The sequence below is a fragment of the Lichenostomus cassidix genome, unplaced genomic scaffold (genome assembly GCF_008360975.1).
Source record: "Lichenostomus cassidix isolate B80296 unplaced genomic scaffold, HeHo_3.0 HiC_scaffold_35, whole genome shotgun sequence".
Lineage (NCBI taxonomy): Eukaryota > Metazoa > Chordata > Aves > Passeriformes > Meliphagidae > Lichenostomus > Lichenostomus cassidix.
This window is the reverse complement of record NW_028147256.1, coordinates 1611296-1637860: the sequence shown is the minus strand read 5'-3', so window position 1 is coordinate 1637860 and position 26565 is coordinate 1611296. Positions and strand designations below refer to the sequence as shown.

Here is a 26565-nt window from a genome sequence, read left to right as displayed (position 1 = left end):
TGGATTTTTTTCCGATTTTTTTGGGATTTTTTTCCGATTTTTTTGGATTTTTTTCGGATTTTTTTTTCGGGTTTCGTTGTGGTTTTTTGGGGGTTTTAAAGTGGTTTTTTTGGGGTTTTAAAGTGTTTTTTGGGGGTTTTTAAGTGGTTTTTTGGGGGGTTTTGAAGGTTTAAAGTGATTTTTTTTTGGGTTTTAGTTCTTTAAAGGTGATTTGGGGGATCAGAGTGATTTTCCCCATACTGAGATCCCAAAAATCCCAATTTATTCCCATTTTTCCCCCCAAAATCCCAATTTATTCCCTTTTTTCCCCAAAAAATCCCAATTTATTCTCTTTTTTTCACCCAAAATTCCCAATTTACTCCCTTTTTTCCCCAAAAATCCCAATTTATTCTCTTTTTTCAAAAAAAAATCCCAATTTATTCCCTTTTTCCCCCCAAAAATCCCAATTTATTTTCTTTTTGCCCCAAAAAATCCCAATTTATTCCCTTTTTCCCCAAAAATTCCCAATTTATTCCCTTTTTCCCCCAAAAAATCCCAATTTATTCCCTTTTCCCCCCAAAAAAATCTCAATTTATTCCCATTTTTCCCCCCAAAATCTGAATTTATTCCTTTTTTCCCCAAAAATCCCAATTTATTTCCATTTTTCCCCCAAAAATCCCAATTAATTCACCTTTTTCCACCCAAAAATCCCAATTTATTCTCATTTTCCCCTAAAAAATCCCAATTTATTCCCTTTTTCCCCATTTTGTTGCTGTTTGGGTTATTCAGTGATATAAAAAAGGTTTTTTTTGGGAATCTCCACGTCAGGAACCCCAAAATCCCCAAAACCCCAAATTCCCCTGGAATTCCTTTAACATTTTGGGGGATTTTGGGTTCCAGAGGTTCCTTTGTGGGGCTGAGCCCCGAAAATGGAAAATTAATTACAGATTTGGGTCAAAAATAAAGTGCTGCAGGCGAAGGGAGGCAGTTTGGGGACATTTGGGGACATTCTGGGGACATTTTGGGGACATTTTGGGTCATTTAGGGTCATTTTGGGTCCATTTTGGGTCATTTTGGGGACATTTTGGGGTCATTTGGGGACATTTTGGGGTCATTTTGGTCCATTTGGGGTCATTTTGGGTCCATTTAGGGTCATTTTGGGTCATTTTGGGTTTTTTTAGGGTCATTTTGGGGTCTTTTGGGGTCATTTTGGGGTCATTTTGGTCCATTTAGGGTCATTTTGGGTCCATTTTGGTCCATTTTGGGTCCATTTAGGGTCATTTTGGGGTCATTTTGGGGGCGATTTGGTGTCATTTTGGGTCCATTTTGGGGTCATTTTGTGTCCATTCAGGATCATTTCGGTCATTTTTGGGTCATTTTGGTCCATTTTGGGTCCATTTGGGGTCATTTTGGGGTCCATTTGAGGTCCATTCTGGGTCACTTTGGGTCATTTGGGGTCATTTTGGGTCCATTTTGGGTCATTTTAGGTCCATTTGGGTCATTTTGGGTCCATTTAGGGTCATTTGGGGACATTTTGGGGTCATTTAGGGTCATTTTGTGTCAATTTTGGGTCATTTTAGGTCCATTTGGGTAATTTTGGGGTCATTTGGGTCATTTTGGGGTCATTTAGGGTCATTTTAGGTACATTTTGGGGTCATTTTGGGTCATTTAGGGTCATTTTGCGTCAATTTTGGGTCATTTTGGGTCCATTTTGGGTCATTTTAGGTCCATTTGGGTCCATTTGGGGTCATTTTGGGCCATTTGGTGTAATTTTGGGTCCATTTAGGGTAATTTTAGGTCCATTTGGGTCTATTTTGGGTCATTTTGGGGTCATTTTGGGTCATTTGGGTCATTTTGGGTCCATTTTGGGTCATTTTGGGTCCATTTTGGTCCATTTAGTGTCATTTTGGGTCTGTTTAGGGTCATTTTGTGTCAATTTTGGGTCATTTTGGGTCCATTTTGATCCATTTGGGGTTATTTTGGGTCATATTGGGTCATTTGAGGTTCATTTGGGTCTATTTTGGGGAGATTTTGGGGTCATTTTGGGTCATTTTAGGTCATTTTGGGTCCATTTTGGTCCATTTTGGTCAATTTTGGGTCATTTTGGGTCCATTTTGGTCAATTTTGGGTCATTTTGGGTCCATTTGGGGTCATTTTGGGGTTTTTTTGGGTCATTTTGGGTTTTTGTGGGGTCATTTTGGGGACATTTTGGGGTCATTTAGGGTCATTTTGGTCCATTTTGGTCCATTTTGGGTCATTTTGGGTCCGTTTGGGGTGATTTTGTGTCAATTTTGGGTCATTTTGGGTCCATTTTGATCCATTTGGGGTAATTTTGGGTCATATTGGGTATTTTAGGTCCGTTTGGGTCTATTTTGGGGTCATTTAGGGTCATTTTTGGGGTCATTTTGGGTCCATTTGGGGTCATTTTGGGTGATTTTGGGGCCACTTTGGGTCTTTTTGGGTTCATTTAGGGTCATTTTGGGTCATTTTGGGGCGATTTGGTGTCATTTTGGGTCCATTTTGGGTCATTTCTGGTCCCAGTTAGTTATCCCAGTTTCTCCCAGTTATCCCAGTTACTCCAAACCGGAGCAAATCCACCAATCAGAGCGCAGCGCTGCCGCAGTGGGCGTTGATCGACGTGCGGCTCAGCCAATGAGCGAGCGGCATTACCGGGGGCGGGACAGGACCCGGCGAGCCAATCACTGCCGGATGATATTGATTGACGTGTCGATCCACCAATGGCGACGCGCAGCTGCCGAAAGGCTCTGTGGGAAGAGGGAGGCGGGAGCTTCGCTCTGACAGGCAGCCGCTCCTCCAATCAGCGCGGTGGGCGGGCGGAGCGTTGCGAGCGGAGACCAATGAACGCCCCAGCTGTGCTTTGATTGACAGCTCACCACACCAATAGGCGCGGCGCCGCCTCTCCCGCTCATCCAATCACCACGCCGCGCGGCCGCGCGGGCGCGGCGGAAAGAGCTCCAGCCAATGAGCCGCGCGTCCCGCCTTGATTGGCGTGTGGGCGGGCCAATGGGGGCGTGTCGTGGGCGGGCCGGCGGAGCGGGGCGCCATGTCGCGGCGGCGGTGGCGCGGCCCTCAGGGCGCCGAGGGCGGCGGGCGCGGAGCCGAGATGGGCAAGATGGCTGCGGGCGGCGGCGGCGGCGGCTCGGGACGGTACTACGGCGGCGGCGGCGGCGGCGAGGGCGGCAGAGCTCCGAAACGCCAGAAAACCGAGAGCGTGGAGGCGCCGCCGCACGGGCCCGGCGGGCCGGGGGGAGCCGGCGGAGGGGCTGGAGCGGGAGGAGCGGTGAGAGCAGCGGGAAAAAGGGATTTGTGTGGGGAAAAGGGGGAAAAAAGAGCGTTGAGGGGGAAAGAACAGAGCCCTGAGGGGGAAAAGAGGGTCTGAGGGGAAAGAGGGTCTGAGGGGAAAGAGGGTCTGAGGGGGAAATATGGCGGTAAAGGGCTGAGGGAGTAAAACAGGTTTTTTTGAAGGGCTGAGGGAGTAAAACAGCTTTTCTGAAAGGGCTGAGGGAGTAAAACAGCTTTTCTGAGGGAAAATGTGGAGCAAGAGAGGTCGGAGAGGGTAAATGTGGCGGGAAGGGCTGAGGGAGGTAAAGAATCTCATGAGGGACAAATGGAGTGAAAGGGAAGTGAGGGGAAAGAGATTTAACTGAGGGGAAGAGAGATTTCTCTGAGGGGAAAAGAGATTTCCTGAGGGGGAAAAGAGGTTTTCTTGAGGGAGAAAGAGATTTTTCTGTGGGGAAAAGAGATTTTCTTGAGGGGGAAAAAAGATTTTCTTGAGGGGAAAAGAGATTTTCCTGAGGGGAAAAGAGATTTTCCTGAGGGGAAAAGAGATTTCTCTGAGGGGGAAAGAGATTTAACTGAGGGGAAAGAGATTTAACTGAGGGGAAGAGAGATTTCTCTGAGGGGGAAAGAGATTTTCTTGAGGGGAAAAGAGGTTTTCCTGAGGGAGAAAGATTTTTCTGAGGGGAAAAGAGATTTTCCTGAGGAGAAAAGAGATTTCCCTGAGAAGAGAAGATATTTTCTTGAGGAGAAAAGAGATTTTTTTGAGGAGAAAAAAGATTTTCCTGAGGGGGAAAAGGTTTTCCTGAGGGAGAAAGAGATTTTCCTGGAGAGAAAAGAGATTTTCTTGAGGGGGAAAAGAGATTTCCATGAGGGGAAAAGAGATTTCCTTGAGGGGGGAAAAGAGATTTTCCTGAGGGGGAAAATGGATTTCCTTGAGGGGGAAAGAGATTTCTCTGAGGGGAAAATAGATTTCCTGAGGGGAAAAGAGATTTTCCTGAGGGAGAAAGAGATTTTCGTGAGGGAAAAAGAGATTTCTCTGAGGGAGAAATTCAGGAGAGAAGTTGTGAGGAGGGAAATGTGTTGGGAACAGCTGAAAAAGAGAGAAAAGTTTTTCTTTAAAGGGGTTGAATATTGGGTTTAGTGCTGAGGGAGTAAATATCGAGTGAGGATAAATATTTGGGTTATAATATCTGTTTGGGGGATTGAATTTTGGGGCTCTCAGGAGGGTTTTCCCTTGGCTTGGCCCCAAAGCTGTGGGGTTTGGGCTGTCCCCGAGGTGTCCCCGAGCCCCGGGGTGTCCCCAAGCCTCAGGGTGTCCCCAGGGATGTGACATGTCCCCAAGCCTCGGCGTGTCCCCAAGCCCCGAGGTGTCCCCAAGCCCCGGGGTGTCCCTAAGCCTCGGGATGTCCCCAAGCCCAGAGTGTCCCCAAGCCCTAGGGTGTCCCCAATTCTCGGGCTGTCCCTGGGGATGTGGCGTGTCCCCAAACCTCGGGCTGTCCCCAGGCCCCGGGGTGTCCCCAGGGATGTGGCATGTCCCCAAGCCTCGGGCTGTCCCCAAGGATGTGGCGTGTCCCCAGGGATGTGGTGTGTCCCCAAGCCCCAGGCTGTCCCCAAGCCTCGGGATGTCCCCAGGGATGTGGCATGTCCCCAAGCCTCGGGATGTCTCCAAGCCCCAGGGTGTCCCCAAGCCTCGGGGTGTCCCCAGGGATGTGGCATGTCCCCAGGCCCCAGGCTGTCCCCAAGCCCCAGGGTGTCGCCAGGCCCCGAGGTGTCCCCAAGCCCGGCATGTCCCCAAAGATGTGGCATGTCCCCAAGCCCCGGTCTGTCCCCTGTCCCCAGGAGAACTACGAGGATCCCCACAAGACGCCGGCGTCACCCGTGGTGCACATCAGGGGACTCATCGATGGCATCGTGGAGGCTGATCTGGTGGAGGCGCTGCAGGAGTTCGGCCCCATCAGGTGGGGACACTGCCGGACACCTGGGGACACCTGGGGACAGTGTGGACACTGCAGGGACACTGCGGGGACACTGGGGTGGCACTGGGAACGCCGTGGGGATGCCGTGAGGATACTGTCAGGACACTATGGGGACACTGTGGGGATGCCATGGGGACACGGGGGGGACACTGGGGACACTGGGGTGGCGATGGTGACAGTAGCACTGTAGCGATATTGATTGAGATGTGGCAGCAATTAACGTAAATATCGATAAATATTGGCAAACATGGCGATGCTATGGGATGGTGACATTGGTGACACCACGGTGACACCACGCTGCCATCATGTCCTGTCCTAGCTACATGGGGGTGATGCTGTAGGGTGGTGACACTGGTGACACCATGGGGTGGTGATGCTGTGGGGTAGTGACACCATCACACTGGTGACACCATGGTGACATTGTTTTCTATCCCAGCTACATGGTGATGGTGCTGTGGGGTGGTGACATTGGTGACACCATGGGGTGGTGATGCTGTGGAGTGATGACACCATGAGGTGGTGACACTGGTGACACCATGTCCCCTCCAGCTACGTGGTGGTGATGCTGTGGGGTGGTGACATTGGTGACACCATGGGGTCGTGATGCTGTGGGGTGGTGACACCATGGGATGGTGACACTGGTGACACCGCGGTGCCATCATCTCCCCTCCAGCTACGTGGTTGTGGTGCTGTGGGGTAGTGACACCATGGGGTGGTGACACCCCACTGCCACCATGTCCCTGCAGCTATGTGGTGATGATGCTGGGATGCTGTGGGGTGGTGACACCATGGGATGGTGACACCATGGTGACACTGGTGACACCGTGTCCCTGCAGCTACGTGGTGGTGGTGCTGTGGGGTGGTGACATTGGTGACACCATGGGGTCGTGATGCTGTGGGGTGGTGACACCATGGGGTGGTGACAGTGGTGACACTGTGTCCCTGCAGCTACGTGGTGGTGATGCTGTGGGGTGGTGACACCATGGGGTGGTGACACTGGTGACATTGGTGACACCACGGTGACATCGTGTGCCCTGCAGCTACGTGGTTGTGATGTTGTGGGGTGGTGGCACCATGGGATGGTGACACTGGTGACACCACACTGCCACTGTGTACCCTTGCAGCTACGTGGTGGTGATGCTGTGATGCTGTGGGGTGGTGACACCATGGGATGGTGACATTGGTGACACCATGGGGTGGTGACTTTGGTGACACTGGTGACACAGTGTCCCTGCAGCTATGTGGTGGTGATGCTGTGGGGTGGTGACACCATGAGGTGGTGACACTGGTGACACCACGGTGACATCATCTCCCCTCCAGCTACGTGGTTGTGGTGCTGTGGGGTAGTGACACCATGGGGTGGTGACACCCCACTGCCACCATGTCCCTGCAGCTATGTGGTGGTGATGCTGTGATGCTGTGGGGTGGTGACACCACGGGATGGTGACACCATGGTGACACTGGTGACACCGTGTCCCTGCAGCTACGTGGTGGTGGTGCTGTGGGGTGGTGACACCATGACGTGGTGACACTGGTGACATCGTGTGCCCTGCAGCTACGTGGTGGTGATGCTGTGATGCTGTGGGGTGGTGGCACCATGGGGTGGTGACATTGGTGACACCATGGGGTGGTGACTTTGGTGACACCACATTGCCACTGTGTACCCTTGCAGCAACATGGTGGTGATGCTGTGACGCTATGGGGTGGTGACACCATGGGATGGTGACACTGGTGACACCACGGTGACATCGTGTGCCCTGCAGCTACGTGGTGGTGATGCTGTGATGCTGTGGGGTGGTGACACCATGGGATGGTGACACCATGGTGACACTGGTGACACTGGTGCCACCGTGTCCCTGCAGCTACGTGGTGGTGGTGCTGTGGGGTGGTGACATTGGTGACACCATGGGGTCGTGATGCTGTGGGGTGGTGACACCATGGGATGGTGACACCATGGTGACACCGGTGACACTGGTGACACCGTGTCCCTGCAGCTACGTGGTGGTGATGCTGTGATGGTATGGGGTGGTGACACCATGGGATGGTGACACCATGGTGACACTGGTGACACTGGTGCCACCGTGTCCCCGCAGCTACGTGGTGGTGATGCTGTGGGGTGGTGACACCATGGGATGGTGACACCATGGTGACACTGGTGACACCACGGTGACATCGTGTGCCCTGCAGCTACGTGGTGGTGATGCTGTGATGCTGTGGGGTGGTGACACCATGGGGTGGTGACACTGGTGACACCACGGTGACATCATCCCCTTTCCAGCTACGTGGTGGTGATGCCCAAGAAGCGGCAGGCCCTGGTGGAGTTCGAGGACATCCTGGGCGCCTGCAACGCCGTCAACTACGCCGCCGACAACCAGATCTACTTCGCGGGTCACCCCGCCTTCGTCAACTACTCCACCAGCCAGAAGATCTCGCGGCCTGGGGACAGCGAGGACGCGCGGGGCGTCAACAACGTGCTGCTCTTCACCATCCTCAACCCCATCTACTCCATCACCACGGTGAGCTGGAGAGGGCTTTGGGGGCTTTGATTGGGGTTTGGGGGGTTTTACTGGGATTTGGGGGTTTTTATTGGGATTTGGGGGTTTTTATTGGGGTTTGGGGTCAGCAACAACGTGCTGCTCTTCACCATCCTCAACCCCATCTACTCCATCACCACAGTGAGCTGGAGAGGGGTTTGGGGTTTTTATTGGGGTTTGGGGTTTTTATTGGGGTTTGGGGGCGTCAACAACGTGCTGCTCTTCACCATCCTCAACCCCATCTACTCCATCACCACGGTGCGTGGGGCTGGGATTTGGGGTTTTTATTGGGGTTTGGGGGGTTTGATTGGGATTTGGGGTTTTTAATGGGATTTGGGGGCGTCAACAACGTGCTGCTCTTCACCATCCTCAACCCCATCTACTCCATCACCACCGTGAGCTGGAGAGGGCTTTGGGGTTTTAATGGGGTTTGGGGGCTTTGATTGGGGGTTTTGATTGGGGTTTGGGGGTTTTTACTGGGATTTGGGCTCAGCAGCAATGTGCTGCTCTTCTCCATCCTCAATCCCACCATCGGTAACAGATGTTTTGGGCCCCAGGTAGATTTTTTTGGGCTCCCAGATGGGAATTTTGGGGTCCCAGATGGATTTTTGGGCTCCCAGGTAGATTTTTTGGGCTCCCAGGTTGGTTTCAGGGCTCCCAGATGGGATTTTTGGTCTCTCAGACAGGTTTTTGGGGTCCCAGACGGGATTTTGGGGTCCCAGACGGGTTTTTGGGGTCCCAGACGGGATTTTGGGCTCCCAGCTGGGTTTTTGGGGTCTCCTGACCCTCTTTTCCCACAGGACGTTCTGTACACCATCTGCAACCCCTGCGGCCCTGTGCAGAGGATCGTCATCTTCCGCAAGAACGGCGTGCAGGCCATGGTGGAATATCCCAAATTTCGGGACCCCAAACCCGGGCTGGGGGGATGGAGCCCCAAAATCCGGGAATTTCGGGGATCCCAAAACCCGGGGGGGGGGATGGATCCCCCAAAAACCCCAAAACCCAGGCGTGTGGGGAGGAGCTCCCCGAAATCCAGGTGTGCAGAGTTCCCTCTGGGAATGTTTGTCCTCCGAGGGATCTGAGGCTCCCCAGGTGTCCCCAGGTGTCCCCAGGTGTGGCCCTGGCCGCCTCCCCACCCCCCAGAACCCCAAAATTCCCGAAATCTGTGGGATTCCTTGACTCTCAGCACGTTTGACTCGGTGCAGAGCGCCCAGCGCGCCAAAGCGTCGCTCAACGGCGCCGACATCTACTCAGGGTGCTGCACGCTCAAGATCGAGTATGCCAAGGTGAGGGGGACACCTGGGGACACCTGGGGGTACAGGGGAGCACACCTGGGGGGACACATCTGGGGGGACACACCTGGGAACACACCTGGGGGGACACCTGGAGAACATGGGGACACACCTGGGGACAGCTGGGGGTACAGGGGAACACACCTGGGGACAGCTGGGGGGGATGCCTGGAGTACTTGGGGACAAACCTGAGTGGACACACCTGGGAACACACCTGGGGGGACACACCTGGGGACACACCTGGAGTACGTGGGGATACACCTGGGGACACAGCTGGGGACACCTGGGGACACATTGGAGCGCCTGGGAATATAGCTGGGGACACACCTAGGGATACACCTGGGGACACACCTGGGGACACACCTGAAGTACATGGGGACACACCTGGGAACACATCTGGAGGGACACCTAGGGACAAACCTGGGGACACACCTAGAGACACATGTGGGGACACCTGGGACACACCTGGGGATACACCTGGGGATACATGGGGACAGTTGGGGACACACTGGAGTGCCTGGGAATATAGCTGGGGACACACCTGGGGACACCTGGGATTACCTGGGGACACCTGGGGACACATGAGAATATATCTGGGGACACACCTAGAGACACACCTGGAGGTACACGGGGACACACCTGGGGACACATCTGTGGAGAGATGGGGACCTATCTGGGGACACACCTGGCAATGCATGGGAACACCTGGGGAACATACCTGGGGATATGTGGGAATATCTGGGGGTGCTTGGACACACCTGTGTCACACACCTGGGCACACCTGTGTCACACACCTGTGTCACACACCTGTGTCACCCACCTGGGCACACCTGTGTCACCCACCTGGGCACACCTGTGTCACCCACCTGGGCACACCTGTGTCACCCCCGGGTGTCCCTGGGCACACCTGGCAGGTGCCAACGCCCCTCCCCCCCCCTAGCCCAGCCGCCTGAACGTGTTCAAGAACGACCAGGACACCTGGGATTACACCAACCCCAACCTGAGCGGGACAGGTAAAGCAGCCCCACCTGCCCGGCCCATCCCACGGGGATTTGGGGGGTTTGGGGTCTCACCTGGGCCAGGTGGGGGCTGGGGCAGTTTTGGGGATGTTTGCTGCAATTTGGGGACAGGAGGGGGAGGAGCCATTGCTTCCCAGGCTGGGATTTGGGGGGTGACACACCTGAGGGGTGACACACCTGGGATGGTCACTCACCTGGGATGGTCACTCACCTGAGGGTCACTCACCTGGGATGGTCACTCGCCTGAGGGGTGAGACACCTGGGATGGTCACTCACCTGAGGGATCACTCACCTGAGGGTCACTCACCTGACCCAGGTATAAAATGAGGGGAAAACACCCCAAATTCTAGGCTAAAAAACCCCCAAATCTCCATCCTCCCTGCAGGTGACTTTTGGGGTTTTTTTGGGGATTTTCCCACAATTTGGGGTTCTGATTTCAGGCTGGGAAGCAATGGCAGAGGATAGGGGTTCTTCCCAAAAATGGGGATTTGTCCCAAAAATTGGGATTTTTCCAAAAAATGGGGATTTTTCCAAAAAATGGGGATTTTTCCCAAAAATGGGGATTTTTCCAAAAAATGGGGATTTTTCCAAAAAATGGGGGGTTTTCCCCAAAATGGGTTTTTTTCCCAAAATGGGGATCCTTCCCAAAAATGGGGGTTTTTCCCAAAATAAGGGTTTTTCCCAAAAATGGGGGTTTTTCCCAAAATAAGGATCCTTCCCAAAAATGGGGGTTTTTCCCAAAAATGGGGATTCTTCCCAAAAAAGATTTTTGGGGTTCTGATTTCAGGCTGGGAAGCAATGGCACAGGACGGGGATCCTTCCCAAAAGTGGGGATTTTTCCCAAAAATGGGGATTTTCCCCAAAAATGGGGTTTTTTTCCCAAAAATGGGGTTCAGAGGGCGGTTGGGGGTCGCGGCCTTTAGCAGCTCTAAACAATTTTGGGGGGAAAAGGAGCAAAATTCCCACTCTTCCTCCTCCTCCTCCTCCTCCTCCTCCTCCTGCACATCCCACACCACACGGGGGGGGCCAAAAACAACACCAAAACCACGGAGAAAACACCAGAAAACCCCGAAAAAAACACCAGAAAACCCCGAAAAAAACTCCCGTCCAGGACACCCCCGGCGAGGGACACGGCACATCCACCCACCACTTCCCAAAAATCATCCCAAAAACATCCGAAAAAAAAAAAAACCAGCAGCACAAAACACTGACAGCAGAGATCGGGAGCTCCTCCGGTGCTTTCCTCGGGAATTTTCTCATCTCCACGACACAAAAAAAACCCGAAAAATCCCGAAAAATTGGGAGTTTTCAGCAACATCGACACACTCCGGGAACATTTCATTCTGTAGGAATTCCTCTCACGTTTCCAAGGCACAAAACCTGAAGGTTTTTTTTTTTAGGAATTCTCAGCAACATCGACACACTCCGAGAACATTATTTCATTCTGTAGGAATTTCCTCATCTTCACGACACAAAAAAAAAACCCTGAAAAAAATCCCGAAAAATTTAGGAATTCTCAGCAACATCGACACAAAAAAAAAAAAAAAATCCAAGAGCAATTCTTGGGAACTCCACACCACGGACACAAAAATCCAAGAGCATTTTCCTTAGGAATTCTCACTTCCAAAAATTCCTGTGGGTTTTTAGGAATTCTCAGCAACATCCAGGAGCGATTTTTTTTTTTTTTTTTGGTAGGAATTCTCACCTTTCTGGCGGTTTTAGGAACTCTCAGCAACATGGACACAAAAAAAAATCCAAGAGCAGTTCTTGGGAACTCCACACCACGGACACAAAAATCCGAGAACATCTCATTTTTTTTAGGAATTCCCTCCCGGTTTTGGGCGGATTTTAGGAATTCCACAACCTCGACACAACCCGAGGAACATTCATTTTGTAGGAATTTTCTCATTTCCGAGACCAGATTCGGGTGGTTTGTTAGGAATTCCACCCCAAGGAGACACTCTGGGAATGTTTTTCAGGAATTCTCTCAACCCCAAGACAGATTTTTTTTGGGCGATTTTTAGGAATCTCACGCCGCGGTTCCACCCCGAGGACCTTTTTTATTTTAGGAGTTTTCGCACAGTTTGGGCGTTTTTAGGAATTCTGCAGCATGGACACAACCCAGGAACATTTCCCTAGGAACTCCTCTCACCTCCAAAGGCACAATTCCTGGTGGTTTTTTTAGGAATTCTCTCACTTCCAAGGAATCCTTAGGAATTCTCTCACTTCCAAGACACAAAGTTGGCAAATCTCACGACTCTTGACCTTCAAAAGACCCAAATCCGGTGGGTTTTGGGAATTCCCACAACATCCCTCCAAGGACATCTCATTTTTTTAGGAATTCTCTCACTTCCAGGACCCCGTTTCGGGTGATTTTTTAGGAATTCCAGAACAAGGACACAACCCAGGAGCATTTCCTAGGAATTCTCACGCAGTTTGGGCGTTTTTTAGGAATTTCTCCACACGGTTTGACCTTCAAAAGACCCAAATCCGGTGGGTTTTGGGGATTTCGCAGCTCGGAGACACTCGGAATGTGAAAAAAAAGGTTTTTTTAGGAATTCTCTCCACACATCCAACAGCTTTTTTAGGAATTCTCTCACTCCAGGACCTCATCCCGCTGGTTTTTTGGGGAATTTCCTCATTTTCTGGTGGGTTTTGAGGAATTTCCACACCGTGGTTCCACTCCGGGAGATTTTATTTTTAGGAATTTTCTGATTTTCCAAGGCTTGGTTTGGGTGAGTTTGAGGAATTTCTCAGTGGGATGGAATTTCCCAGATCCGTTTTGGGGTGGGAATTAGGGATTTCCTCACTTCCAAGACCCAAATTTGGGTAATTCTCGGGGATTTTCCCATTTTCAAGACCCAATTTTGGTAATTCTCAAGGATTTCCCCATTTCCAAAACCCAATTTTGGGTAATTCTCGGGGATTTTCCCATTTTCAAGACCCAATTTTGGTAGTTTTTAGGGATTTCTTTACTTCCAAGACCCAATTTTGGGTAATTTTCAAGGATTTCCTCATTTCCAAGACCCAATTTTGGTATTTCTCAGGGATTTTCCCATTTCCAAAACCCAATTTTGGTAGTTTTTAGGGATTTCTTTACTTCCAAGACCCAATTTTGGGTAATTCTCAAGGATTTTCCCATTTCCAACACCAAATTTTGGTATTTCTGAGGGATTTTCCCATTTCCAAGACCCAATTTTGCTAAATTTAGTGTTTTCCTCCTTTCCAAAAGCTGATTTTTTAGGGTTTTGCACAACTCCTCCCCACAGGTGACTTCCCAAGACCATTTTTGGTCATTTTTAGAAATTCTTTCCCTTCCCAGACCCAATTCCATCATTTTTAGGAATTCTCTCACATCCAGGACCAAATTCTGACGCATTTTAGGAATTCTCTCACTTCCAGCACCATTTTTTGGGGTATTTTTAGGATTTCCTCACCACACTTAACCTTTCAAGGCCATTTTTTGATGGTTTTTAGGAACTTTTCTCACATCCCAAACCATTTCTGGTGGTTTTAGGAATTCTCTCACATCCCCAACCACATCCTGCAGGTTCTTGGGGTCATTTTTAGGAACTTTTCCACCTCCAAGGCCACATTTTGGGTCATTTTTAGGAACTTTTCCACCTCCAAGGCCACAATTTAGTCATTTTTAGGAACTCTCTCACATCCAAGGCCAATTTTTGGTCATTTTTAGGAATTTTTTCACTTCCAAGACAAAGCTCCAATACTTTTAGGAACTCTCCCACCACAGTTGACATCCAAGACCACATTTTGGGTCATTTTTAGGAATTTTCTCACTTCCAAGACATAATTCCAAGACTTTTAGGAACTCTCTCACCCCCAAGACCACAATTTGGTCATTTTTAGGAACTTTGTCACATCCAAGGCCAATTTTTGGTCATTTTTAGGAATTTTTTCACTTCCAAGACATAATTCCAGTACTTTTAGGAACTCTCTCAGCACAGCTGACATCCAGTTTGGTAATTTTTAGGAACTCTTCCACATCCAAAACCACATTTTGGGTCATTTTTAGGAACCTTCTCACCTCCAGGACCATTTTTTGATACTTTTAGGAACTCTCTCTCCACATCCTGATGGTTCTTAGGACATCCAAGACACAACTCCAGCGTTTTTAGGAATTCCTCTCAACACAGGTGACATCCAATTTGGTCATTTTTAGGAACTCTCTCACCTCCAAGACGGTTTTTTGGTACTTTTAGGAACTCTCTCACCACCACAGCTGACATCCAGGACCACAGTTTGGTCATTTTCAGCAACTCTTTCACTTCCAAGACCCTATTAGGGTCATTTTTAGGATTCCTCACCACCACAGGTGACATCCAAGGCCAATTTTTGGTCATTTTTAGGAACTCTTCCACCTCCAAGACCACTTTTTGGTACTTTCAGGAACTCTCTCACCACCACAGCTGACATCCAAGGTCACATTTGGGTCATTTTTTAGGAACTCTCTCACCTCCAAGAGCACTTCTGGGTAATTTTTAGGAACTCTTCCACCTCCAAGACCATTTTTTGGTACTTTTAGGAACTCTCACCTCCGCAGTTGACATCCAGGACCACAATTTGGGTCATTTTTAGGATTCTTCACCACCACAGCTGACATCCAAGGCCACATTTTGGATCACTTTCAGCAACTCTTCCACCTCCAAGAGCAGTTTTGGGTCATTTTTAGGAACTCTCTCACCTCCAAGGCCACATTTTGGTCATTTTTAGGAACTCTTCGACTTCCAAGACCATTTTATTGGTACTCTCAGTAACTCTCACCACCACAGTTGACATCCAAGGCCACAGTTTGGGTCATTTTTAGGAACTCTTCCACCTCCAAGGCCACATTTGGGTCACTTTCAGCAACTCTTCCACCTCCTAGACCCAATTTGGGTCATTTTTAGGAACTCTCTCACCTCCAAGGCCACATTTTGGTCATTTTTAGGATTCCTCACCACCACAGCTGACATCCAAGACTACATTTTGGGTCATTTTCAGCAACTCTTCCACCTCCAAGACCATTTTTTGGTACTTTGAGTAACTCTCACCACCACAGCTGACATCCAGGACCACATTTGGGTCATTTTTAGCAACTCTTCCACTTCCAAGGCCACATTTTGATCCCTTTCAGCAGCTCTTCCACCTCCAAGAGCAGTTTTGGGTCATTTTTAGGATTCCTCTCACCACAGCTGACATCCAAGGCCAATTTTTGGTCATTTTTAGGAGCTCTTCCACCTCCAAGGCCACATTTTGATCACTTTCAGCAACTCTTCCACTTCCAAGACCACAATTTGGGTCATTTTTAGGATTCCTCACCACCACAGCTGACATCCAGGACCACATTTGGGTCGTTTTTAGGATTCCTCACCACCACAGCTGACATCCAAGGCCGCAATTCGGTAATTTTTAGGAACTCTTCCACCTCCAAGACCATTTTTTGATACTTTCAGTAACTCTCTCACCACCACAGCTGACATCCAAGGCCAATTTTTGGTCATTTTCAGCAACTCTTCCACCTCCAAGAGCACTTTTGGGTCATTTTTAGGATTCCTCTCACCACCACAGCTGACATCCAAGACCGCAGTTTGGTCATTTTTAGGAACTCCTCCACCTCCAGGACCACATTTGGGTCATTTTTAGGATTCCTCACCACAGCTGACATCCAAGACCGCAGTTTGGTAACTTTTAGGAACTCTTCCACTTCCAAGGCCACATTTCAATTACTTTCCAGCAACTCTTCCACCTCCAAGAGCACTTTTGGGTCATTTTTAGGATTCCTCACCACCACAGCTGACATCCAAGGCCACATTTGGGTCATTTTCAGCAACTCTTCCACCTCCAAGAGCAGTTTTTGGTACTTCTAGGAACTCTCTCACCACCACAGCTGACATCCAAGGCCAATTTTTGGTCATTTTTAGGAGCTCTTCCACCTCCAAGGCCACATTTTGATCACTTTCAGCAACTCTTCCACTTCCAAGAGCACAGTTTTGGTAATTTTTAGGATTCCTCTCCACCACAGCTGACATCCAGGACCACATTCGGGTCGTTTTTAGGATTCCTCTCACCACAGCTGACATCCAAGACCACATTTTGGGTCACTTTCAGCAACTCTTCCACCTCCAAGACCACATTTTGGGTCATTTTTAGGAACTCTGTCACATCCAAGACCGCAGCTCGGTACCTTGTAGGAACTCTGTCACATCCAAGGCCACATTTCGCTCACCTCCAACAACTCTTCCACCTCCAAGACCCCATTTTGGTCCTTCCAGGAGCTCTCCCACCCCACCCCGCTGGTTCTTCCCAGGACGGTGACGTCCCAGGATGTCACCCCAGCCCAGGTGACACTCCCGGGTGGCTTCAGCCCAGAGGACCTCGGCAGTGAGGAGCCGCCGGGCAGGACTCGTTTGCAGCCCCGTTTTGGGGCCATTTGGGGCGGATTTGGGGCGATGCTGACTCTGCCCTGTGCCGCAGGGACCGCGGGGAGCAGCCGAGGGTAAGAGGAGCCCCCCCCCACCCCCAAAATTTTGGGGTCCCAACGGACTTTTTTGCCCCCCCCCCAGCAGCTGTAAGTAGCCCCTTTTTTCTGTCCTTTTAAACCCAAAAAAATGTGACGGAAAACGCGGAAGGCGTCGAGGAGGGAGGTGAAAAAATGACGGAAAAAAAATGGAGAAAAAAGCTAAAAATGGTGTTTTGGAGGCGATGCTGGCGCTGCCTGACCCCCCCGGGGGGTTGGGGGGCCTCGTTAGCTGCTGTAATTAACGGGGTGATTAATGGCTGGGGGGCACTGGGGGGGCTGGGGGTTCCCAGGGACCCAAAATTGCCATGGGGAGCCCAAATTGCTGGGGGGGTGAGACCCAAAATCTGGGATCCCCCTGAGCTCGGGGTGTCCCCAAATCCCCAAAATTGCCATGGGGAGCCCAAATTGCTGGGGGGGTGAGACCCCCCTGGATCCCCCTGAGCTCGGGGTGTCCCCAAAGTCCCCAAAACCCCAAAATATGGGATCCCTCTGAGCTTGGGGTGTCCTTAAATCCCCCAAAATCCCCCAAAATCGTCCAAATCTGGGATCCCTCTGAGCTCAGGGTGTCAATCCCCAAATCTGGGATCCCCCTAAGCTCGGGGTGTCCTCAAATCCCCCAAAACCCCAAAATCTGGGATCCCCTGAGCTCGGGGTGTCCCCAAATCCCCCAAAATCCTCCAAATCTGGGATCCCCCTGAGCTCGGGGTGTCCCCAAAACAATTCCCAAAATCCTCCAAATCTGGGATCCCCCTGAGCTCGGGGTGTCCCCAAATCCCCAAAACCCCAAAATCTGGGATCCCCTGAGCTCAGGGTGTCCCCAAAACAATCCTCAAAATCCCAAAATCTGGGATCCCCCTGAGCTCGGGGTGTCCCCAAAACAATCCCCAAAAAGTGGGATCCCTCTGAACTCAGGGTGTCCCCAAATCCCCCCAAAATCTGGGATCCCCCTGAGCTCAGGGTGTCAATCCCCAAAACAGTCCCCAAAATCTGGGATCCCCTGAGCTCGGGGTGTCCCCAAATCCCCCAAACCCCAAATTCTGGGATCCCTCTGAGCTCGGGGTGTCCCCAAAATCCCTCTGAGGTTGGGGTGTCAATCCCCAAAACAATCCCCAAAATCTGGGATCCCCTGAGCTCGGGGACACCCTAAATCCCCCAAAATCTGGGATCCCCTGGGCTTGGGGACACCCTAAATCCCCCAAAATCTGGGATCCCCTGAGCTTGGGGACACCCTAAATCCCAATCCCCTAAATCCCCAGGAGAGCCTGGAGGGAATCCCAACAAGAGGCAGAGACAGCCGCCGCTGCTGGGAGATCATCCTGCCGAGTATGGTAGGGAAATTGGGGAGAAATTGGGAAATTTGGGGATTTTGGTTAAGTTGGGGATTTGGGGAGGGGGATTGGGAGATCATCCTGCTGAGTGTGGTAGGGAAATTGGGGAGAAATTGGGATTTTGGGGATTTGGGGAGGAGGATTGGCAGATCATCCTGCCGAGTATGGTGTGGGAATTTGGAAATTTGGGGATTTTGGGGATTTGGGATTTGGGGCTGGGAGAGCAGCCTGCTGAATATGGTATGGGAATTTGGAAATTTGGTTAAATTGGGCATTGGGAGATCATCCTGCTGAGTATGGTAGGGAAACTGGGGAGAAATTGGGAAATTTGGGGATTTTGGTTAAATTGGGGGTTTGGGGAGGGGGATTGGGAGATCATCCTGCTGAGTGTGGTAGGGAAATTGGGGAAAATTTGGGATTTTGGGATTTGGGGCTGGGAGAGCAGCCTGCTGAATATGGTATGGAAATTGGGGAAAATTTGGGATTTTGGGGGTTTGAGGATTTGGGGCTGGGAGATCAGCCTGCCCAGTACAGTATGGTGTGACTGGGAATTTGGGGAGGGGGAATTGAGGAGGGAGCACCAGTTTGGGGGTCCCACAGCATGAGGGGCACAGGCTGGGAGGTCCCACGCCACTGGGGGGTCTCTCACAATCTGGGGAGGGGTCTCAGTGTTTCAGGGGGTCTCTCAGAATTTGGGGAGGGGTCTCAGGGGTCTCACAGTCCCTCTCCCCCCCAGGCGGCCCCCACGGCGGCTACCACCACGGCCACTACCATAGTTCAGGGTGGTCTCTCCCAATTTGGGGAGGGTCTGCCATGGTTCAGGGGGTCTCTCATGACTCAGGGGTCTCTCACAATTTGGGGAGGGGTCTCAGTGTTTCAAGGGGTCTCTCACAATTTGAGGAGGGGTCTCAGGGGTCTCAGTGTTTCCCTCTCCCCCCAGGCAGCCCCCACGGCGGCTACCACCACGGCCACTGTTCAGGGTGGTCTCTCCCAATTTGGGGAGGGGTCTCAGTGTTTCAGGGGGTCTCTCCCAATTTGAGGAGTGGTCTCACTGTCCCTCTCCCCCCAGGCGGCCCCCACGGCGGCTACCACCACGGCCACTACCATAGTTCAGAGGGGTCTCTCACAATTTGGGGAGGGTCTGCTATGGTTCAGGGGGTCTCTCCCAATTTGGGGAGGGGTCTCAGGGGTCTCTCACTGAATTTGGGGATGGGTCTCAGGGGTCTCTCACAATTTGGGGAGGGGTCTCAGTGTTTCAGGGGGTCTCTCTCACAATTTGGGGAGGGGTTTCAGGGTCTCAGGGGGTCTCCCACAATTTGGGGAGGGGTCTCAATGTCCCTTTTACCCCCCCAGGCGGCCCCCACGGCGGCTACCACCACGGCCACTACCACGACGAGGGCTACGGCCCTCCCCCGCCGCACTACGAGGGGCGGCGCATGGGACCACCCCCGGTGGGCGGGGGGCACCGGCGGGCTCCGGGCCGCTACGGCCCCCAGTACGGCCACCCGCCGCCGCCGCCCCCGCCGCCCCCCGACTACGGGCCGCACGCCGACTCGCCCGTGCTGATGGTGTACGGGCTGGACCAGGCCAAGATGAACTGCGACAGGGTGTTCAATGTCTTCTGTCTGTATGGGAACGTGGAGAAGGTGAGGATTTGGGGGATCCTAAAGGGGGTTTGAGGGTCTGGGGGTATGGGGGTCCTAAAGGGGATTTGGGGGATTTGGGGGATTAGGGGCTCTCAGTGGGGCTGGACCAGGCCAAGATGAACTGCGACCGGGTGTTCAACGTGTTCTGTTTGTACGGGAACGTGGAGAAGGTGAGCTTTGGGGGGATTTGGGGGATTTGGGGTGGTTTCGGGGTCCTAAAGGGGATTTGGGGTGGTTTAGGGGGGATTTGGGGTGTGTCAGTGGGGCTGGACCAGGCCAAGATGAACTGCGACAGGGTCTTTAATGTCTTCTGCCTCTACGGGAACGTGGAGAAGGTGAGCTTTGGGGGGTCCTAAAGGGGATTTGGGGTGATTTGGGGTGGTTTGGGGGGCTCTCAGTGGGGCTGGACCAGGCCAAGATGAACTGCGACAGGGTGTTCAACGTGTTCTGCCTCTATGGGAATGTGGAGAAGGTGAGGGGGATCCTAAACAGGATTTGGGGGGATTTGGGGAATCCTAAATGGGATTTGGGGGGAATTAGGGTGGATTTGGGGTGTGTCAGTGGTGCTGGACCAGGCCAAGATGAACTGCGACCGGGTCTTTAATGTCTTCTGCCTCTATGGGAACGTGGAGAAGGTGAGCAGCAGGATTTGGGGGGATTTGGGGTGGTTATGGGGGTCTAAAGGGGATTTGGGGGGGATTTGGGGTGTCTCAGTGGGGCTGGACCAGGCCAAGATGAACTGCGACAGGGTGTTTAATGTCTTCTGCCTCTATGGGAGCGTGGAGAAGGATCTAAAGGGGATTTGGGGGAATTAGGGGGATTTGGGGGCTCTCAGTGGGGCTGGACAGGCCAAGATGAACTGCGACAGGGTGTTCAATGTCTTCTGTCTGTATGGGAACGTGGAGAAGGTGAGCTTTGGGGGTCTAAAGGGATTTGGGGGATCCTAAATGGGATTTGGGGGGGTTATGGGGCTCCTGGAGGGGATTTGGGGGCAGTTAGGGGTGTCTCAGTGGGGCTGGACCAGGCCAAGATGAACTGTGACAGGGTTTTTAATGTGTTCTGCCTCTACGGGAACGTGGAGAAGGTGAGCAGCAGGATTTGGGGTGGTTTGGGGGGGATTTGGGGGGATTTGGGGTGGTTTGGGAGCAGTTTGAGCGCTCTCAGTGGGGCTGGACCAGGCCAAGATGAACTGCGACAGGGTGTTTAATGTCTTCTGTCTCTATGGGAACGTGGAGAAGGTGAGCTTTGGGGGGATTTGGGGGATCCTAAACAGGATTTGGGGGGATTTGGGGTGTCTCAGTGGGGCTGGACCCGGCCAAGATGAGCTGTGACAGGGTGTTCAACGTATTCTGCCTGTATGGGGACGTGGAGAAGGTGAGCTTTGGGGGGTCCTAAAGGGGATTTGGGGTGATTAGGGGATTTGGGGTGGTTTGGGGTGTGTCAGTGGGGCTGGACCAGGCCAAGATGAACTGCGACAGGGTGTTCAACGTGTTCTGCCTCTACGGGAACGTGGAGAAGGTGAGCTTTGGGGGGATTTGGGGGATCCTAAACAGGATTTGGGGGGATTAGGGCTTTCAGTGGGGCTGGACCAGGCCAAGATGAACTGCGACAGGGTGTTCAATGTGTTCTGTTTGTACGGGAACGTGGAGAAGGTGAGCTTTGGGGGGTCCTAAAGGGGATTTGGGGGAGTTATGGGGGTCCTGGAGGGGATTTGGGGGGATTAGGAGGGATTTGGGGTGTCTCAGTGGGGCTGGACCAGGCCAAGATGAACTGCGACAGGGTGTTCAATGTCTTCTGTCTCTACGGGAACGTGGAGAAGGTGAGGGGGATCCTAAAGGGGATTTGGGGGGTCCTAAAGGGGATTTAGGGGGGTTTGGGGTACCCAGAGGAGGTTCAGAGGGTCCTGGAGGAGATTTGGGGGTTCCTGGGGGGATTTGGGGGGCTTTGGGGTGTCTGCAGCAGGTCAGGGTGAACCACAGCAGCATCTTCAGCATCCTCTGGTGTCTCCATGGCAACGTCGAGATTGTGGCATTTTGGGGTTCCTGGGGGGAATTTGGGATGTTTGTCCTCCCTGGCCTGTCTGTGTCCCCTCACCTGTCTCTGCTGTCCCCTCACCTGTCCCCTCACCTGTCCCATGTCCCTCACCTGTCCCCTGTCCCTCACCTGTCCAGGTGAAGTTCATGAAGAGCAAGCCGGGTGCAGCGATGGTGGAGATGGGGCAGTTTGGGATTCCAAACTTTAGGGGTTTTTGTAGGAATCCTGTTGGGTTTTTGGGATTCCTGTGGGATGTTTGTCCCCTGCTGTCCCTTCACCTGTCCCTCACCTGTCACCTGCCCAGGTGAAGTTCATGAAGAGCAAGCCAGGTGCAGCCATGGTGGAGATGGCCGATGGTTACGCCGTGGACAGAGCGATCACTCACCTCAACAACAACTTCATGTTCGGCCAGAAGCTCAACGTCTGGTGAGGCTTTGGGGGATTTTGGGGTTTTTGGGGTTTTTTGGGGTGTTTTTGGGGTGCTCTGGGGGTTCTTTTGGGGTGCTTTGGGGGTTTTTTGGGGTTCCATAACCTGTGTTTTCCCTCCCTGGTGTGTCCAAGCATCATACCAGGACAGTCCTACAGGGATTTTTAGGATATTTTTGGGGTTTTTAACCCATTTTTCCCCCCCCAATGTCTCCAAGCAGCGCGCCATCATGCCAGGACAATCATACAGGGATTTTTGGGTTATTTTTTGGGGTTTTTAACCCCTTTAACCCCATTATTTCCCCTCCCCAGTGTCTCCAAGCAGCACGCCATCATGCCCGGGCAGTCCTATAGGTTATTTTGGGTTATTTTTTGGGTTTTTAACCCATTATTTCCCTCCCCAGTGTCTCCAAGCAGCACACAATCATGCCCAGGCAGTCCTATATGATATTTTAGGATATTTTTGGGGTTTTTAACCCTGTTTTTCCCCCTGCAATGTCTCCAAGCAGCACGCCATCATGCCTGGCCAGTCCTATGGTATATTTTAGGATTTTTTTTTTGGGTTTTTAACCCGTTTTTCCCCCTGCAGTGTGTCCAAGCAGCACACCATCATGCCAGGACAATCCTATAGGTTATTTTAGGGTATTTTTTTGGGTTTTTAACCCGTTTTTCCCTGTTTTTCCCCCTGCAGTGTGTCCAAGCAGCACGCCATCATACCTGGCCAGTCCCACAGGAATTTTTAGGATATTTTTGGGGGTTTTTAACCCATTATTTCCCCTGCAGTGTCTCGAAGCAGCACGCCATCATGCCAGGCCAGTCCTACGGGCTGGAGGACGGCTCCTGCAGTGTATTTTAAGATATTTTTTTGGGTTTTTAACCCGTTTTTCCCCCTGCAGTGTGTCCAAGCAGCACGCCATCATGCCCGGGCAGTCCTACGGGCTGGAGGACGGCTCCTGCAGTGTATTTTAGGATATTTTTTTGGGGTTTTTAACCCATTATTTCCCTCCCCAGTGTCTCCAAGCAGCACGCCATCATGCCCGGGCAGTCCTGTATGATATTTTAGGATATTTTTTGGGGTTTTTAACCTGTTTTTTCCCTCCCCAGTGTCTCGAAGCAGCACGCCATCATGCCCGGGCAGTCCTACGGGCTGGAGGACGGCTCCTGCAGCTACAAGGACTTCAGTGGCTCTCGCAACAATCGCTTCTCGACGCCCGAGCAGGCGGCCAAGAACAGGATCCAACACCCCAGCAACGTGCTGCACTTCTTCAACGCGCCGCTCGACGTCACCGAGGAGAACTTCTACGAGGTGCACAGCCCGACGGGGCGGCAGCTTCGTCCTCAGCATCCTCATCCTCTTCTTCATCTTCATCCTGTTCTTCATTCTTATCTTCATCCTTGTCTTCATCTTCTTCATCCTCATCCTCTTCTTCATCCTCTTCTTCATCCTCTTCTTCATCCTCTTCTTCATCCTCTTCTTCATCCTCTTCTTCATCCTCTTCTTCATCTTCATCCTCTGCATCCTCATCTTCATCCTCATCCTTGTTTTCATCCTCTTCATCATCGTCCTCACCCTCATCTTCATCCTTGTCATCTTTGTCATCTTCATCCTTATCTTCATCCTCTTCTTCATCTTCATCCTCTTTTTCGTCCTCATCTTCATCCTCATCTTCATCTTCTTCTTCCTCATCTTCATCCTCATCCTCATCCTCCTCGTCATCTTCATCTTCATCCTCAGCATCCTCATCCTCCTCATCCTCATCTTCATCCTCTTCTTCATCCTCTTCTTCATTCTCTTCTTCATCCTCTTCTTCATCCTCATCCTTGTCTTCATCTTCATCCTCATCCTATTCTTCATCCTCATCTTCATCCTCCTCAGCCTTACCTTCATACTCATCTTCATCCTCATTCTTCTCATCCTGATCCTCCTCATCCTCCTCTTCATCTTCATTCTCTTCATCCTCATCTTCATCTTCATCCTCATCCTATTCTTCATCATCCTCCTCATCAGCATCCTCATCTTTATCCTCTTCTTCATCTTCCTCATGCTCTTCTTCATCCTCGTCATCTTCATCTTAGTCTTCATCCTCATCTTCATCCTCATCCTCATCTTCTTCATCTTCATCCTCATCTTCATCCTTCTCAGCTTCATCCTCATTCTATTCTTCATCATCCTCATGTTCATCCTCATCTTCATCCTCATTCTCCTCATCTTCATCCTTTTCTTCATCCTCATCCTATTCTTCATCATCGTCGTCCTCCTCATCCTCAGCATCCTCCTCATCTTCATCTTCATCCTCATCTTCATCCTCCTCATCCTCATTTTCATCCTCCTCATCCACAGCATCTTCATCCTCATCCTCCTCACCATCCTCATCCTCATTCCTATCCTCCTCCTCCTCTTCTTCATCCTCATCCTCCTCCTCCTCACTCAGCTCTGCTCTCCTCCACTTTCCTTCTCTTTCTTTCCTTCTCTCTTCCTCTTCCTCGTCCTTCTCTGGTTTTCTCCTTTTTCTTCCTTTTCTTCCTCATTTCTTTCTCATTCTTTTCCTTCTCATTCTCTCCTTCCTCCTCTGATTTCCTTTTTCTGCTCCTCTCCTTCTGTCCTTCTCTCACCTTTTTCCTTTTTCCCCTTTTTTCCCCTTTTTCCCCTTTTTTCCCTTTTTTTTCCTTTTTTTTCCCTTTTTTTCCCTTTTTTTCCCTTTTTTTCCTTTGCTGTTCTTTTTTTCTTTCCTTCCGTTTTTCCTTCTCTTCCTCCTTCTCTGTTATTCTCAGTTTTCCTTCCCCTCCTCTCCCAACCCAAATTCCCCCAAATTTACCCAGATTCCCCCCGAATTTCCCCCAAATCTCCTCTGACCCCACATTCCATCCCAGATTCCCCCCAAATTTCCCCCAAATTCTCCCTCCTGACCCCCCAAACCCCAAATCTTCCCCCAATTTCTCCCAAATTTCCCCCAAATCCTCCCTCCTGACCGTTTCTCTCTCCCCAGATCTGTGACGAGCTCGGGGTCAAGCGTCCATCCTCGGTCAAAGTGTTCTCAGGCAAGAGTAAGTGGGGTGGGGGGAGGGACAGTCCCTGACCCCGGGGTGACCCCAGAGTGACCCCCAGACCCCAGAGTGATCCCTGGGTGACCTCAGGGTGACCACAGAGTGACCCCCAGATCCCAGGCTGACCACAGGATGATCCCAGGGTGACCCCAGAGTGACCCCCAGACCCCAGAGTGATCCCTGAGTGACCACAGAGTGACCCCCAGACCCCAGAGTGACCCCAAAGTGAACCCCAGACCCCAGGCTGACCCCAGCTGACCCCAGGCTGTCCCCAGGGTGACCCCAGGCTGACCCCAGCTGACCCCAGGCTGACCCCAGGCTGACCCCAGGCTGACCTTTGCCCCCAGGCGAGCGCAGCTCCTCCGGCCTGCTGGAGTGGGACTCCAAGAGTGACGCTTTGGAGACTTTGGGATTCCTGAACCATTTCCAGATGAAGAACCCCAGTGAGTGCAGGGGGAGGGGAGGGAGGGAGGAGAGGGTCCTGAGTGACCCCTGAGTGTCCTGAGTGACCCCTGACCGACCCCTGAGTGACCCCCTGAGCCCTCTGATTCCCCTAGACCCCCCTGAGACCCCTAACCCTCTTGACCTTTGACCCCTCTGTCCCTCAGACCCCACTGACCCCAGAGTGACCCCCTGACCCCCCAAACGGGCTGGCCTGGGGTTGTCCTGAGCCCTCTGACCGTTGTCCCTGCTGTCCCCTGCTGTCCCCCAGACAGGCTGGCCTGAGAGTGTCCTGAGCCCTCCTGACCCCCTGAGCCCAGAGTGACCCCCTGAGCCCCTCTAACCCCCTGACCACACTGACCTTAACCCCTGAGCCCTGCTGTCCCCCCAAAGGAGCTGGCCTGGGGGTTGTCCTGACCCCAGAGTGACCCCTGACCCTTGACCCCTTAACCCCCCTGACACCCAGACCCCTGCTGTCCCCAAAGGGGCTGTCCTGGGGCTGTCCTGACCCCTAACCCCTGCTGCCTGGGGGGGTGTCCTGCCCCCGCTGACCGTTGTCCCTGCTGTCCCCTGCTGTCCCCAGACGGGCCGTACCCTTACACGCTCAAGCTCTGCTTCTCCACGGCTCAACACGCCTCCTAACCTGAGAGACCCTAAAGGAGACCCTAAAAGAGACCAGAGAGACCCTAAAAGAGACCTGAGAGACCCCAAAGGAGACCAGAGAGACCCCAAAGGAGACCCCAAATGGAGAGTGGAGACCCCAGAGGAGACCTGAGAGACCCCAAAGGCACAGAGACCCCACAGAGACCCCGAGGGACCCCAAATCGACCCTTTTTATAAGGCTGGGGGGGGGGGGAAGCAGCACAGCGCCCCTCCCCCTCTGCCCCTCCCCCCTCTCCGCCCCTCCCCCATTTTTAAGGAGCAGGGGGTCGGAGCTGATCACGTGACCCCCGCGACCCCAAAATAAAGTTGTTTGGGAAACAAACTCTGAGAGTTTGGGAGAGTCTGGGGGAGTTTGGGGTTTC

The 26565-nt window shown here is 52.0% G+C and overlaps 1 protein-coding gene and 2 long non-coding RNA genes across 5 annotated transcripts; 2 read left to right on the top strand and 1 right to left on the bottom strand.

Annotated features, from left to right (window-relative positions):
- Nucleotides 1-75: 75 nt before the first annotated feature.
- Nucleotides 76-958, top strand: LOC146424042 (uncharacterized). Its single transcript, XR_014847157.1, has 2 exons — nucleotides 76-122; nucleotides 168-958. It is a non-coding gene; the product is annotated as an uncharacterized LOC146424042 (long non-coding RNA).
- A 2048-nt stretch (nucleotides 959-3006) lies between these two features.
- HNRNPL (heterogeneous nuclear ribonucleoprotein L) lies at nucleotides 3007-26277 on the top strand. The gene is made up of 13 exons (XM_085044109.1): nucleotides 3007-3280; nucleotides 5119-5237; nucleotides 7534-7771; nucleotides 8590-8675; nucleotides 8979-9075; nucleotides 10022-10094; nucleotides 17877-17948; nucleotides 19302-19594; nucleotides 21933-22054; nucleotides 23159-23360; nucleotides 25042-25099; nucleotides 25447-25542; nucleotides 26124-26277. The coding sequence occupies exons 1-13, from the start codon at nucleotides 3044-3046 to the stop codon at nucleotides 26180-26182; spliced, it is 1752 nt and encodes a 583-aa protein (XP_084900235.1). The 5' UTR covers nucleotides 3007-3043; the 3' UTR covers nucleotides 26183-26277.
- On the bottom strand, nucleotides 14243-16663 carry LOC146424041 (uncharacterized). Of its 3 annotated transcripts, XR_014847181.1 has the most exons (6): nucleotides 16296-16663; nucleotides 16121-16211; nucleotides 15797-15880; nucleotides 14886-15198; nucleotides 14567-14802; nucleotides 14397-14512 (listed from the first exon to the last, which is right to left on the bottom strand). It is a non-coding gene; the product is annotated as an uncharacterized LOC146424041 (long non-coding RNA). The 3 variants fall into 3 exon arrangements; XR_014847180.1 differs by lacking the exons at nucleotides 14397-14512; nucleotides 16121-16211; nucleotides 16296-16663 and adding an exon at nucleotides 14243-14292 and having other exon boundaries at nucleotides 14616-14653; nucleotides 14883-15198; nucleotides 15797-16068; XR_014847179.1 differs by lacking the exons at nucleotides 16121-16211; nucleotides 16296-16663 and having other exon boundaries at nucleotides 14567-14653; nucleotides 14883-15198; nucleotides 15797-16068.
- Nucleotides 26278-26565: the final 288 nt, after the last annotated feature.

Excerpts from the sequence above, each read along its gene's own strand:
- HNRNPL (XM_085044109.1), top strand. The coding sequence starts at position 3,044 with ATGTCGCGGCGGCGGTGGCGCGGCCCTCAGGGCGCCGAGGGCGGCGGG. Across the intron at positions 17,949-19,301 it reads AGATCATCCTGCCGAGTATG|GCGGCCCCCACGGCGGCTAC; the intron begins GTAGGGAAATTG and ends TTACCCCCCCAG. Across the intron at positions 25,543-26,123 it reads TTTCCAGATGAAGAACCCCA|ACGGGCCGTACCCTTACACG; the intron begins GTGAGTGCAGGG and ends TGCTGTCCCCAG.